The sequence below is a fragment of the Tursiops truncatus genome, chromosome 1, assembly GCF_011762595.2.
Source record: "Tursiops truncatus isolate mTurTru1 chromosome 1, mTurTru1.mat.Y, whole genome shotgun sequence".
Lineage (NCBI taxonomy): Eukaryota > Metazoa > Chordata > Mammalia > Artiodactyla > Delphinidae > Tursiops > Tursiops truncatus.
The window spans coordinates 62,455,651-62,470,412 of NC_047034.1; the positions used below are offsets into that span (position 1 = coordinate 62,455,651).

A 14,762-nucleotide genomic window follows, 5' to 3' on the forward strand; every position below is an offset into this window, starting at 1 on the left:
GCTGCTGCTACCGCGGAGGCAGACAGACCCGGCGCTGCCGCCGCCGCCGCCCTCCCCCGGCTACATGCCGCCGCCGCTGCCGCCTCCTCCTCTCCGGCGAGGGGCGGGGGGCTCCGGCCCGGGGTGGGCACCACTCCTCGCAGTGCCGCTCCCCTCCCTGCCCTCCGCGCTGGCCCTGGAGCCGGCGGGGGCGCCCGCCGCCTCCTAGGAGCGCACGCTCCGCGCGCCCTGCCGCGCCCTGGAGAGAGGGGGCGGGCGTGGGCAGGGGCGGGCGGGCGTCGGGGCAGCGGAGACCCGGCAGGGCGGCGAGAGGAGGGGGCTGCCTCGGAGAATGCCCGGCGCCGGCTCACCGGTCCTAGGCACGGGCTGAGCCGGACCCGGAGCGGGCGGCGCGTCGCCATGCCGGTGTGACGGGCGCCCCCGGCTGCCCGCGCGGTCCCCCGCGCTGCCCCACGCCGCGCCGCGCCGGCGCCGGGCGGCAGGATGGGCTGTATCCAAAGCATTACCTGCAAGGCGCGGATCCGGCGCGAGAACATTGTGGTGTACGATGTGTGCGCCACCATCGACCAGTGCCCCACGCGCATCGAGGAGACCTCGCCCATCGTCCTGCGCTACAAGACCCCCTACTTCAAAGCTTCGGCCCGCGTGGTCATGCCCCCCATCCCCCGCCACGAGACCTGGGTGGTGGGCTGGATCCAGGCGTGCAACCAGATGGAGTTCTTCAACACCTACAGCGACCTGGGCATGTAAGCGACCGGCCGCGCGGAGTCGGAGCGGGGTCCCTGGCCCCGGTCTCTTCTGATCCCGACCCTCCTCCCCAGCTCCTTCTTACTGCTCTCCCCATCCTCTTTCTAAACCTTCCTCCCGCCTCCTCTTCCATCTCCCTCCTCCCTACGCTTTTGTTTCAGTGACAGGGCGGGTGTGTGTAGGGAGGCTCCTCGCGAAGGCATTTTCTCGTGGTTTGCTTCTGACTCCCCATGAACGCGAGAACGGTGCGATAAGGAGGGTTCGAGAGACGGAGGTGGGGGTGGCTGGCTAGTGCCCTGGGAGTTTCGGGGCGCCGCCTGTGCTTTGTGGGGATTCCCGGGAAGAGTTTGAGGGGATCTGTAGAGCGGAGTGGAGTGGAGTGCCGGGGGCGCGTGGGCTGTGCCGCGCGTCCTTTGGAGAAACCCGAGCGGGCTTGGAGGAGAAGGTCCCGGGTGTCCCAGCTGGACTTGGTGGTTCTGCCCTTGTTCCCTCGGCTGTTGACTTCGAGCCCTTGTCCCCCGGGCCGGGAAGCCTGGAGGCATTTGCATCCGGAACCGCAAACCCTGGAGAGCCGCTTTTCTGGCTCGGCTCCCTCTGGACGAGTACTGGGGTGGTGGGAACTGGAAGGCACCGGGCGCGTCCCGGTGGAGCAGGGCTGATGGCCTTGTGCGAGCAGCCTCTGGCTGGCGTGGTGCGGTGTGTGTCTTATGCTCAAGGAAAGTATGGGTCTCTTGTCGGTCTAAAGTCTTTATTTACTCCAAAACTTTACTGATTGCGACGCTGGAAGTGGTTCCCCAGCGCCCACCGCCGAATTCCGTTGGCGATCTGGGAGCTCTCCAACTTCTTTCAGCAGCACCGCTCGGTGCGCGCCGGGCTCGGCGGCTGCGGTGGAGACCCGAGATCGCGGCGACTCCTCTGCCGCCAGGGGCCGACAGCCTGCCCCGGAACCGCAGGCTGCTGACAGTCGCGTCCAGGACTTTTTTATTTACTAAATTTGCATGACTCTCTGCCAGCCTCCTTTCAGAAGTAGACTATGGGCAGTTGGCAACTACAATGGCTAAAAGGTTTGGGGCCTGCGTTCTACCTGCTGTTTCAATGTAGGTCTAGAGCACCCTAATTAGCTTGCAGCCTGTAGGGAAACCCTGTTCTGGAAAGGCAGCCTCATTTCATTATTAATCTAAAACTCTAGAGTTCCCAAGGTTCATCTTTTGAATATGGATATAAGGTGGGAGAGTTTCCATTTTAAAAGGTCAAACTATCTCTTTAACAGCAGTTTGGAGGCTTTTTATTGCACTCTGAGAGCATGTAAGTTAACACTAGTCGTAGGTGCTAAAAGGCATTTTGACAGGTCGTTTTGTTTCTCCCCCCTCCCATCCCCACCCCAAAGAGTTTGAACTTTTCTCTTTCACCATAGAAGCTAAATGCTGGAGAAAGTTCCTTCCTAGGGAAGATGTGTGACAGTACAGTTTCCTCTGTGCCTCTGCACATAGACTGTTCTTGTCTTTCTGTATGGCAGCTGGATATGAGAAATGGGGGACATACTACTTGGGGTGAATCATGCCACTTAAAAACAGACACACCCTCAAAAGAATGATCATATCTGAGCACATGTGTCTCTTAAAAGATTTTTTTTAAGAAACTTATTATTTCCAGCCAAATCAGAGAACGCCTCAGACAGGGCAAGGGCACCCTCCCTTTTGTCCTGTTGGCCTGGCCCTAGTGGCAGTGTGCAGCCTTGCTGGGGGGCTGTCATTGCAGCCTGGGGCCCCTCTGGAGGAGGCTAGGAGGTACTGAGCCTAAACAGCCTTACTTTTCCCAAGACGGCACAGCCAAGGCTCTCTGTTGCCTCACATCTCTTGTAAATTAGTAAGCGGAAGGCAAATAAATCATTCTTTTCATAAAAGAAAATATATCCTACCTCAGGAGAAGCCGAGGTGAGGTATAAACAGACATGGTAGTTGAGCTTCCTTGACTATGAGAGGATATGCCCTCGTGGGAACCTGCTTTAATGGGCATGAGTCGGTGCCCGCCCAGAGGGACACATCTTCCCTGACCCTTCCTTGCTGAATTCTTGCCTTTGGGATTTGGGGGAAAAGTTTTGCCTTTAAACTACCACTTTCAGTATTTTAAGATTCTTGGTTTTCCTGTTGTTGATGCCAGGGAGCAAAAATAGTCCCCAAGGAATCACAAAGCATATTATTTTAGAAATGGGTCAAGGGTCTACCTGTCTCTTCATGGCTGCAATAATTGCTGTGTCTAAGGCCACTTTGGAGCCAAGATCTGATTGAACCAATTTCCACAACATGCTTCTGCCCTGAAAACTTCGTCAGTGTAAACTTTTTGATGGAAACTCATATTGCATGGAAGTCACTGAAGTCTATTAGTTATTATGTCCACTTTAGCCAGTACCTTGAGTGGAAAAAACACTGCAGGCTGAATTTTCACCCCTGTGCAATGCTCGTGTTACATGAAGCGTGACACGATGAGAGAGTGTAAGTTAGAAAGCTACCTTTTCAACATTTAAAAGGGACTATGCCAGAGGAAACGCGCAACTTAAAATGCCAAGAAACTTCTATCTGTAGGTTTAAAAGAAAACATGAGCTTTTGTGGTTTAAATTCGCAACATTTCCAAAACAGAGTAGGCTTCTACAGGAGCATTTGAAATAGTTGATGGTCAGGATGGCCGGAGCTTAATTTGAACTTGAACTCAAATGACTTGGAACTTCTTCCAGTGATTCTACAGGAAGCAGGCTATGAATGCTTGTGGCACCCACTTATTTCTCATTTGGCCCTGATGAGCCCTGGTCATGCAGCCCTGCTGAGACCACTGCAAGGCTTCATCCTTCAGGGAGAAAGGGCTACTATATTTTCTCAATCAACCCATCAATAAACAAACATTTACCAAGCGCCTCTGATGTCCCAGCGCCAGCAAAGAAAACAAAGGAATAAGCACGCAGCGTCACTGATCCTCAGTGTAGGAGGTAGGGGCACACACAGAAAAGGCCAGTGCTCCCAAGCAGTGTAGGAGAAAGGCCAGAGAGAGGGGCAGGGGACCAGGCCGGGTTTTCTAGATGTGTAAGGACTCAAGCTGAATGTGAGAGGTGGATAAGATTCAGTGAGGCAAGGAGGAGGGACTAGTTAGTTCTAAAGGGGAAAAACAAAGGTATGGAGGTAGGGAAATACAAGGTGTCTTAAGGGGGCACGCGTAGGTAGTAGGGGAGCTTTCAAGGGGAAGAACAGCGGGAGATGAGGTCGGAAAGGGTCTGCTGGGGAAGGCCTAGGACAATATGATCTGGAAAAGAGAAGGTTCAGGTCAGGTCTTCTTAACCAGAAGAGCATAAGGAGGCTCTTCATACCTTCTCCATGCCTCTTGGGCATACAGGAGCTTCTCAGTAGAGGCATGAGACCTTTATGATGGAACAGTTTCTTTTTTTTAACTTATTTTATTGAAGTCTAGTTGATTTACAATGTTGTGTTAATTTCTGCTGTACAGCAAAGTGATTCAGTTATACATATGTATGCATTCTTTTTCATATTCTTTCCTATTATGGTTTATCACAGGATATTGAATAGAGTTCCCTGTGCTATACAGTAAGACTGTTGTTTATCCATTCTATATGTAATACTTTGCATCTGCTAATCTCAGACTCCCAGTCCATCCCTCCCCCGCCCCATGATGGAGCAGTTTCGCACGCTAGAGTACAATACCCGAGAACAAAGAGTGGGCTTCACGTGCCAAGGATGAAGGTGAAACTCAGGTCAAGGGGAGAGCCGGCAATGGCTGGCTGGAGGCCCTTCCCACTCCCTTTGAGCCCATGTGCGTTATCTTCTAGAGCCGTAGGAAAGTCTCTGGTCAGCTTAGGGCTGATGGTGTGGGATTTGGAGAACCTTGTCCTGGGCGAAGCTTGAGAAGGTCAGAGCTTACTCCTCTCAGGAGACAGCTCCTGCCTGCGTCTCTACTCCTCCTTCAGAGCCGACACTGTTGAGGCTTCGACTATACCCACCCACCTCTGTTGACTGTTCAGTTCAATCCAAGCTGGTTTCTATCTGTTCCAAATTTGTTCTTGCTCAGTTCGTCAGGGCTTTTCCATGTTGCCAGATCCAGCAGGCACTTTGAGACGCACCCACCTTTTCATCAATATTCCACATAGTTGACAGCTTCCTGTGTCTTGACTCCTTCCGTCATTTAGCTTTCATGCTGTCTTTCTGGCTCTTCCTCTATCTGACCTCCCAGTACAGTTCATCAGGACATTTCTCATTCCATACTGGATGGATGGTAATTTCATCTATCCCAGTAGCAGCAGATGGTCTCTGTGATACACAGTCACCTGCAGTGTAGGTGTGTGTGCCTACGTACAATTCCTGCTTGGCTGTCTGAAAGACATCTTGAACTTAATGTATCCAAACCTGCACTCTTGATCTCTGCTGTAGCTCCCACCCAAAAGCTGCGCCTCCACCGTTCTTTCCCATCTTAATAAATAACACCTCCAGTCCCTGGATTGCTCCACTGAAAATCTGGGTGTCACTCTGGATCCTTCCCCAGACATCCAGTCCATCATCAAATCCTGCTGATCCCATCTCAGGATAGCCCTCATCCAGCCACCACATCCACCTCTTCCATCTTAGCACATGTCCCCATCACCTATCATTTGCTCCGACGGAGGATTTCTGACCAAACCTGCCACCTCCGTTCTTGCCCTCCCTCTAGTCTATCCCCCATACGATAGCCAGAGTGATACTTTAAAAACATAAATGCTATCGTCGCTTTGCTGCTTAAACCCTTTAATGACTTTCCATTGCAATCAAGATAAAACTTGAAAATCTCTTCCCACTCTTTGGATTTCTGTTCTTAAGCCCCATCAGCCTTTTTGCCATTTCTTCAAAGGAGCCAGCTCCAGCCCAGTTCAGAACTTTTCCATGTGCTGCTCTCTGTCTGAAGGGCTCTTCTCTCCCACCCTTGTCTAGCAAATGCCTACTCCCCATTCAGGTCTCAAGTGTTACCTGCTCAGAGAGGCAACCCTGAGTTCATAGTTTAAATTAGGGTTCTCCTATTCTCTTGAGGAATACACTATTCTTTCAGTTGTTACAGTTAGTAAGCAAGTAATTATATGTTTATTTAACATCTGACTTATCTACAAGAATATAAGCCCCATTGAAGCAGGTATTATATCCATTTTATTCTCTGTGAACAGTGCTTGACCCATAGCAGATGTTCCATAAACTTTGATAAAAATAAATAAAGGATCGCTTCTCGGCCTTTTGGCTAAGATCAAGTGTAAAATAAATAAAGGAGCCATTTTTTTGACCTCACATAGTCTGTGTACTCTTCAACAAATCATGCCTCTGCAGAATTAGCTTTTCATAGAAAACCTATGGCAACCCCACAAAGCTGTCCAACTCTTGACATTCCAGCAGTCACTTAGCACATACAGTTGAACTCCACTGTGCTTCTGTGTCATTTTGACCTGTCCCACCAGATCCGCTACTCCTCAGCCCAGGGCTCGTGTCTGTCACTTCTGTCGCCCTGAGGTGTTCTGAACACCACGAGTGAGGTTCAGCAAACACTGAAGCCTCACTGTCACATCACCTCCTACAAAGTGGCATTCACTGTCTGCCCAAGGAGATGGGACATAGAAACCTCGTCGTAGCACAGTTCCACCTGCAGCATTAACTCGCGGGCTGAACCCCAGGACTTCTGGAGGTGATGGCCCTAGCAATCACTTAAACACCTTGCCTGGTAGGGTCATTGCCCCCAAAGTGAACACCTCCCGCCTTGTTCACGGCCGCATGTGCGGAACGGCTGTGAGTGTGGCTCTCACCAGTCATAGAGATGCCTCCTTCGGGCATTTTGCTCTTGAGGGCCAGCTCGGCTCATCTGTCCAGGGAGCCTGATGAGTCTCCAGGTGCATTGTCCTAGCAGGTCCAATGCGCCTCAGCACAGGGCTCACATCTGTTACTTCCTCTGTCTCCCTGCGGAGACTTGCATCAACGCCCATCCCCCATTCCCATTACACCCCCCAGTCAGGGGCCTCGTGATCTGGAAGTAGCGAGAGCTGCTTCTTATCAGGAATGATGGGGACCCTCAGTCCCAGAGCATCAGATGGGAAAGCAGGATCCAATTCCGTTATTAAAGTACTGAGTGCCCTTGAAGGGGAGGCGGCCTGACCCTTTGCCTCTAATCTTCTCCATCTCCGCAAAAGAGGAGCAGCAGAGGATTAGCTGGCCTTATCAGGAAGCATTAAGCTCTCTGGAAATAAAGCACAACTCTGGAGCCGGAGGGGAGGTGTAGGAGGAACAGGGGAGGAAACACATGATTCAGAAAAGAGAAGGGGAGAAATAAATGGGAGTTAACAACGAGTTGTGGCTTGTGTCGCCTGGGATGCTGAAATACAGCTGCACGGGATGGAGAAAGCAGGGACGGGTGAGCTGGGAGGTGTTGGACTGCAAGATGTCAGCGACCTTCCACATGACAGCAGAGGCGAATGCTGTTTGCGGGGTTAGGTCTGCAGATGCTTCGTGTTCCAGGTTAAAGAAGGCTGGCGATTGCGTAAGGAGATGCAGAATCTGGTATAAGATGCAAGATCCCGAATATCCCCTTTCCCTCTGATTTGTGTAGCGCTCTGATCTTCTCTGACCCTCCCTATTAATGACCCTGGGAGCTAGAAGCTACTATTACACCTGATGAGGAAACTAAGGCTCGGGGTGGGGGTGGGGGGTCAGATGAGAGCATACGTCTAGTAAGTGGCTGAGCTGAATCTTCGTGAGAGTGTGGAGCCAGGAGGGCAAGGGACCAGGTCCGTGCACTGCCGAGAAGCTCATTCCCTGGGAGCAGGGGGAGGCCTTCTCAGCTCTCAGGGACCCCAAGCTGGCCAGTCTGGACTGCAGGTTTTAGCCCGTGCTGTCTTCTCCAGAATCTTCCCCGGGGATCACATGTCAGCTCAGATGGACAGCCCTGGACCCCAGCAGACAGTCACCCAGACCACTCAGTTACTGGACTTAGGAGTCTGTTCATCCCTCAAACTCTCCAGACAATTGCTGTTTGGATAGATGATTAGGAAGAAAAAGAGGACCCCCTTCCGGTGGTGGGAAGGACCCCTGGCTCTACCATCAGCTCATGGGACATTCCGTTGGCTCCCAGGAATTCTTATACTATTATTCCTTTTCCAAGGCCCCCTCAGGCCAGTGTGTTAGCTGTGTGGACCCTGCTCCCTCGGTGGCCCTGATACAAGCCGGTTGGAACTGTTCACTGTGCCAGTTGAAGGTATAGCAGCTGGCTCCCCAGCACAGGGATTCGAGTCAGAAAACCTGGGTTCGATTTTCAGCCGTGTGACCTTTGGCAGGTTTCTTAACAATCCAGTGTCTAGTTTGTATGCACGTAAATCGACAATGAAAAGATCTGTCTTGTCTCCTTGGCCTGGGGTCAGGAATCAAGTGAGATGAAAAGTGTGAAAGAGCTCTCCAAACTGTAGTGTATTGTGCACATGTTGCTTTTTTATTATTATCGAGTGTGGCTGTTATTATTACTAGAGGGTGACTCTGGATCAGCCTCAAGGAACAGGGAGGTTGTGGCCCTGGGGCTTCCCCTGGCAGAGAGAAGCATTCACAGTCTGGAGAGGGGTCCCTCATGCATCAGCCACTGCTCTCCCACAGCCCCCCTCAGAGCCAGAGGGGAGGAGAGAGACTCATTTTGTAAACCCTTCAGAGCCAGGGCTGTTTTCCATTCCTACTCAGTGGAGGGTGGTAGCTACTACCTCTTGTCCCACCCAGAGGTCGCCCTCCCAGATCTGCCCCGAGCTGTGGGCTCTGAGCAGCATGTAGGACCCTGGCCACTCCCAGTCCCTGGTGCACTGCTTGCAACTCAGCCATGTCCACATGGGGACTGCCTGCCCCGCCCCCAGGTCCTCCTGAGGTGTATCAGTCAGGCCCCAGATGAGAAGCCAGGGACTCGGGGCTGGGGTGGTACTAGAGCATGTAAGCCATGCTGTCCAGGCTCAGGAAGGTCTGCAGTTTCCAGCCTGGGTGGACGATGAGACCCACACATGAAATAATTTGTGTCTGAAACGATTTCTAATATATTCTTTTCAATATATCTTTAGTATATCTATAACATATACTTCCATGATTTTGTTTCCTTATAAGAAGAAACCATGAAGAAAGAAACCCTTTATAAGGGGACCTCACATAATCCCAAAACAATCATGAAACCTATTCAGGGTAAACATTTTTCCCATTTTAGATAAGCAAGCTGATTAGATAAGTAATGTGCTCAAGGTCACTTGAGGTCACGCGGGCAGGCGCTGGTAGAATCAGGGCTCCCAGCTTCTGCCCTAGTGCCCTCCCGAGCCAAGTGCATGGTCAGCGCCAACCCGGGAAAGGAGGTGGGGATGCGAGAGGTCATCCTCAGAGAGCCACATGCTCAGAGCCATTGAGCACCCCAGGGTCAGTCGGCACATGGGCACGTTGGGGGGCATCATTTATGGCCTCTGAAGACAAGAGAAGGTAGATAGAAACATCTAAATATGTTCAACAGAAGCAAAGAGAAATTTTCAGGGTGTCTGATTAAGACAAAATAAATAAGGCCATGTGCCACGTGATGGTACCTTGGTGGCTGGCTCCCTCTCTCGAGACCTGACCTTTGCAAGCTGGCGTGTGGGCTGTGTCAGGCCGGGGTGCTCAGAGGCTGTCAGAGGTCTGGCTAATGGGAAGCAATAAATCAGCACCCTCAGTCAGCAAACTCTGCAGCATCCTGAGGGGGCATGCAGGCCACGGAGGTCATGGCTTGAGGGCATGAGTGGTGACAGGGACAGCCTTTGGCAAGCCTGGGAACTGCCAGAAACAGACAAATGAGATGTTCCTTGGCCCTAGGCATGGGCGGGAGGAAGGGTTCAGGAGCTGGTGTGTGTGGGGAAGGAGAGGCTTGAAAGAGAACAGGATGTGGCCTTCTCATTCTTCCCCCTCCCAAGAGCCACCAGCTGAGCCTCCATTCCAAACTGGCAGCCTCCACGGCTAAGCCTGGGGAACTCGCTTCGAGATCAGGTTTTAAGCGACTCAAATATTTGAGACTCTGTTTCAAACTTCCATAAATAGACTTCACCTTGTTTAAGGAAGGAGAAGAGATTTGTGCCAAAAAACTAAACCCAAACTCCTGCTGAAGATTTCTTCTTGGCCTTCAGAGCCAGGGAGTCTGTCTTGCTGGTACATGTGTACACTTTAAGGAGTGGGCAGGTATCTGCTTATTGTCTGTCTCCCCACGAGGCCATGAACAACATACTCAACTTAATGATGATCAACTTAATGGTGAACACTTATCCAGTGCTAAATGCTTCGTATGCACTGTCTAAGAGACAGGTGCCATGCTTTCCCCGTGTTAGAGATGATGAAACAGAGGCCCAGAGAAGGTAGGTAACTTGCCCAGCATTACCCAGCTCATAAGTGACAGAGCCAGGATCAGAAACCAGAATTCCAGTGACTCCTTACGATGTTTTACTGCCACATTAAGAACGAATGATTGCACGATAGAGTGAATGAATGAGCAAATGGATGAGCAGGGAGCATTCAGGATATTTCCTGAGTGCTTGCTTTTGTCCGTGCTGTGGGGACCTGGGGAACAAAGGGTTGAAATCACTTTGGAAACAACCAGCCTCCTCACCTCCCAGCTGGTTTGCTCAGCTGGTCAGGGCATGTTAATGAGATCGGGGTCTCGGGGTCAGACCCAGGAGGCCATCCCAGCACCCAGGTCAGCACTCCGCCCTTCCAGCTGCCTTGCACATGACTGCTTCCAGCTCCCAGTCATAGCAGAGTCTAGATTACAGGGCAGAGAAACAGCCGGGAAAATGCCAGTGGTGGGTCAACAGAGTCCTCCTTGACCTGGGGATGTCAGGGCCCTGTGGGCAATCGTCTGGCCCAGCTGCTCAGTTTACAGATGGGGACACTGAAGCCCGGAGAGGACACTGAACTCCAGTGAGGGAGTGCTGGAACTGGGCCTCAGAACCAGGTCCCTCTGACTTCACAGCCAACGTTCTTCACCACCGGACCACACCAGACCTGAGGGGCAGCAGGTTGCTCACTCTGTGGGTCAAGGCTGGGGGCACCCCTGGTCTGTAAAGCAGTCATCAGGGGTCACCACCACCTGTTTTTCCACACACCCTCCGCCCCCCGTTTGCTGAGGGGCCGAGTCTGTGGGCAGAGATGGCCATGGGCCCAAGGGAGGAAGCAACACAGCCCTGGGCCGCACAGAGAGGAACTCAGATGGGCCCAGGGGATGTCTACACAGTTGCCAGGAGCAGAGAAACCAGCCTTTTCCCAGTGTCCATAGGCGGTGATTAGCAAGCCAGAAAACAGAGGGGCTCCCCAGAGACGCCCATCACAGATGGCAGGAAATGGGAGGGCTTGGCAGCCCAGGGGAGGAGGGGTGTATGGAAAAACTGGAAACTGAGATTCAGCGCGGATGCCCAACAACCCAGAAACCCTTTTCTCCACCCCTCAACGCCACCACCCCCACCCAGGCCAGGTGCTGATGCCATCCCTGGGCCCCTGGGCCCTGCCCACAGACAGGCAGGATAGCTCCATGGCCCCTGGCAGCTTCAGAAGAAACGGGATCCAAGTGGTATCAGAGATGACAGATTGTGAGGGGGCCAGGGCCCTCCCCTGACAGCAGGGCTCAGCTGGGCGGCCCCTGTGGAGCAGAGCAGATGGGGGAGTCTGAGAGGGAGATCCTAGCAGCCTGGAGACTCTGTTTCTGTTGTGGCTTTTAGTTGGGTTTTCTCCGTTTTCTTCCCCCCCTTTTATTTTTTGTGAACTCGATACATTTTAGCACAGGGGCATGAGCCAATTGTCCTGCGTCTGCTTACTCTAAAGGAGGTGGGAGGTGGGGAAGGGCAGGAGCCAGCGGGTCGGGGCTACAATACAATCTGCTTTGCCCTTGTTGGGATCTGAAGGGGCCGAGTTTGTGCCTCCGAGCAGCCTGTCACCTCTGCCTGTCTGGCTGAACCCAAGATCTTTGCACCACTCCAGACTGCCTTTCACGAGGAAGACTCTGGAAATCCAGTGTGATGTCAGGGGGTCTGCCTTCCCCATACACGGTCCCATTCCAGCTTTGGCCCTCCCTCTCAAAACTTGCACTTGGGACCTACCCCTGGCCCTCCCTGGAGGCCTCCCTGGAGGAGGAGGCACCTTTAGGTCTCCTGGCCTCCTTGGGACTCTCCCCATCGTCCCACCAACCTGGCTTGGCCTTGTCAAGTCCTGTAACTCTCAGGGCTCCCTGTACCTGTCTGATCAGCCCTGCTACCTGATTTTCCAGTATTTGAAGTATATGAAGTCTATTTTTCAGTATATGAAGGCTCTGCCTGCCTTCGTCCCTGTCCACCACTTGTGCTGTCTCTGTGTCCATCTCAGTGTCTCCCTGCTTGCTCTCTGACCCTCTGGTTTCCCTGCTCGGGCCAGGCACTCTTCAAGCTGCTGGGCCTCAGCTGGATGCCTGCCCCCGGGCCCCCTGTCCTCCTGGGTCCTCCCTGTTGGGCTTACCCTCTCCCTCTGAGGGAGGAGACACAAATGCAGAGGGGGCTGCCGCCGGGTGAGCCCATGAGATCCTCTGTCCTCCTTGGACCTTCTGAGACTGCACTGGGCTTCCACTCTCATCTCATGAGTGGGGATGAACTTTATGAGGAAAATTTCTTGTGACTTAAAGGGGCAACTAAACTAAGTTTAGTTAGTTTAGATGGTTCCCCTAAGGTAACCATCTCCAGGCGGGTGGCCAAGCTGAGTGGCCCCAGCTGAGAGGCTTCTGAGACGCAAGGGAGGGTAGGAGCTGGGAATGCCAAATCGGCCCCTCTGTGGTCGAGGCAGGCATCCTCCTGCACTGGCCAGTGCCGGCTCCTCTCAAATGTCTCTGGACAGCTTGTCTTTTCAGGACCTGAATCCCACAGGGAATCCAGACCAGCTGGGTACCGGTGGGGTTGCTTAGTCACTGTTGAAAAGACTTTCAGAGATGGACCTGTTGCATACTGATACCGAGAGTTGGACCTAGAGAAAGGCTGACGGAAAGGGGTCACGGTGCAGATGTAGCGCTGAGGGCCCGTTTCTCCCTCAGTAACCACCAGGCCTCAGCGCCGAATGGAAGGGGGGGAATTTGTCCACATGAGGAGAGGTGCATTTGCCGACATGAGAAAGTTTTCACGGAAACCCTGTCTGTCGACCTTAGGATCTGTGCACCGTTACTTTTTTATGAAGCGGCCAATGTCTTTCGCCAAATGGATGAATAGTGGCGTGGGTCCAGCACGGAAGCCGAGACACTCGGGCACAGCCCCCATGGTGGACTGTTTGCGACCACTTAGAGTTTAAGACGGTTTCCTCTCCACTCACATGGGGCCACAGTTTCTGCGGTTTGTATCAATGTCTTCAGACTCAGGATTGAGGAGTCATAGGCCAGGTACCCGACAACTGGACAAGCAACCACCATTGAGCCCAGAAGAGTAGGGATGCTTCTAGGTCAGAACACAGGCATGTTTAGGTGGTTATTCTAAGAAGGAAATCCCCTACTTGGATGCCGAGAGGGTTTTTTTCCAAGATTTCCCCTCAGCATCTGGTGCTTCCTGGAATGTCTGGGCACCAGGATTGGGATCTAGAATTGCACGCTAGTGTTGATGACTTTCCACGAAAGGGAAAAGCATCTTGGAGTGTTGTCATGCCATTTTGAAAGAACAAAGGCATTGAAAAAGTATTCTCTTAGAAACACCTCTGGTTAAATGGAAGCAGAGTAGCCAGAGAAAAAGAAGTGGGTGGAATGGTCAGGCTCTCTTCCCTGGGACAGGTCAAGGGCTAAGTATATATCCAGAGTTCAAGAGTGCAGACCAATTTACAAGGTAACAAGGAACTCCTGAGCTGTTATAACTCAACATGCAATCATTTCCAGTCTCAAGTGTTCATTTTCCTCGGATGCCATCCCCGTTTGTCAGCGGTGTGATATATGCATGACCCAGGACAGAACTGAGATGGGTCTCCCTGGGGGAAATCACTTTCCACGTGAGTTCAAAATCCCCGTTCCGGGTCACTCCATCCAACTGCTGAACATTTCGGATTGGCTTCTATGTATGCTTTAAATGAATGTGTTTTCACTATTTCTTATGTCCGTAAGCTCAAGTTTGTGAGCTGTGTTATACACATATTCTGTATTCTTGCCAAGTTTTATCTGCTTGATCTATCAATTACTGAGAAAGTCTGTTGAAATGTCTCCCTCTTGCTTGTGGGTTCATGACCCTTCCTGCAGGGCTGTCCACTGTTTCTTTGTACATTTTGAGGCGGAGCCTGTTTACCTCTTTGGTTTTCAGTTTCCTCTTCATTTCTGAGCCCTGGGGGGTTATTTTGCAAGCTCAACTGTGGATTCAGTAAGAAATTTGTAATGGAGTGTTTTTCAAGATATTTAGTCTACCACATTATGATTTGCTTACTAGATCCTTCTGTCCCTCAACCATAGACAAAGCTTTCATTGGCTACTTTTTCTGGTTTGAATGAATGTCTTTCAAAGCAAGTTGTCTGCCTAGGCGAGGCGCGTTGATAAAAAGAGCTGAGGTTTCTTAGCACTCGGACGCTGGGGGTGAGAAGGAGAGCCAAGGCTCTGTGGGGATCTTGGATCCACAGCTAAGGACGAGAGAGTCCGTCAGACCCCACCCCCGCCGGGCACTGGGCACGGCTGACGGGCGCAAACTGCTCTCTCCGCGGACCCAGTGTCTCTGCGGTGTGGTAAGCGACTGCTGAATGACTACTGCATTTGCCACCCATCTGTACACACTTCAGGGCCCTGAGTTGGCCTTGACAAGCTAGAATGTTCTGCTGGAAAAGAAGCTGCTTTCCTGAAGAGCCTCAGGACCCCGCTTGAGCACAGCCAGCCTCAGTGTCTCTCTGCAGCATCAGAGGCTCGAGCTGGCTCCAGGATTCCACGCTCTTCCTCCTTGGGCCTTACCCCCGGGGCTCATTTTGCACTGGCACTTGGCTCCTGGCAGTTCGTGAGCTTGTTTTGC

General features: G+C 52.2%; 1 protein-coding gene across 1 annotated transcript in view; it reads left to right on the plus strand.

Annotated features, from left to right (window-relative positions):
• The first annotated feature begins 255 nt into the window (after nucleotides 1–255).
• The window catches only part of FAM78B (family with sequence similarity 78 member B), a 92,277-nt gene continuing 77,770 nt past the window's right edge, over nucleotides 256–14,762 (plus strand). The window contains exon 1 of the mRNA XM_019935123.3: nucleotides 256–746. Within this exon, the coding sequence (XP_019790682.1) occupies nucleotides 484–746 (263 nt within the window). The 5' untranslated portion in view covers nucleotides 256–483. The remainder of the gene's footprint in view (nucleotides 747–14,762) is intronic.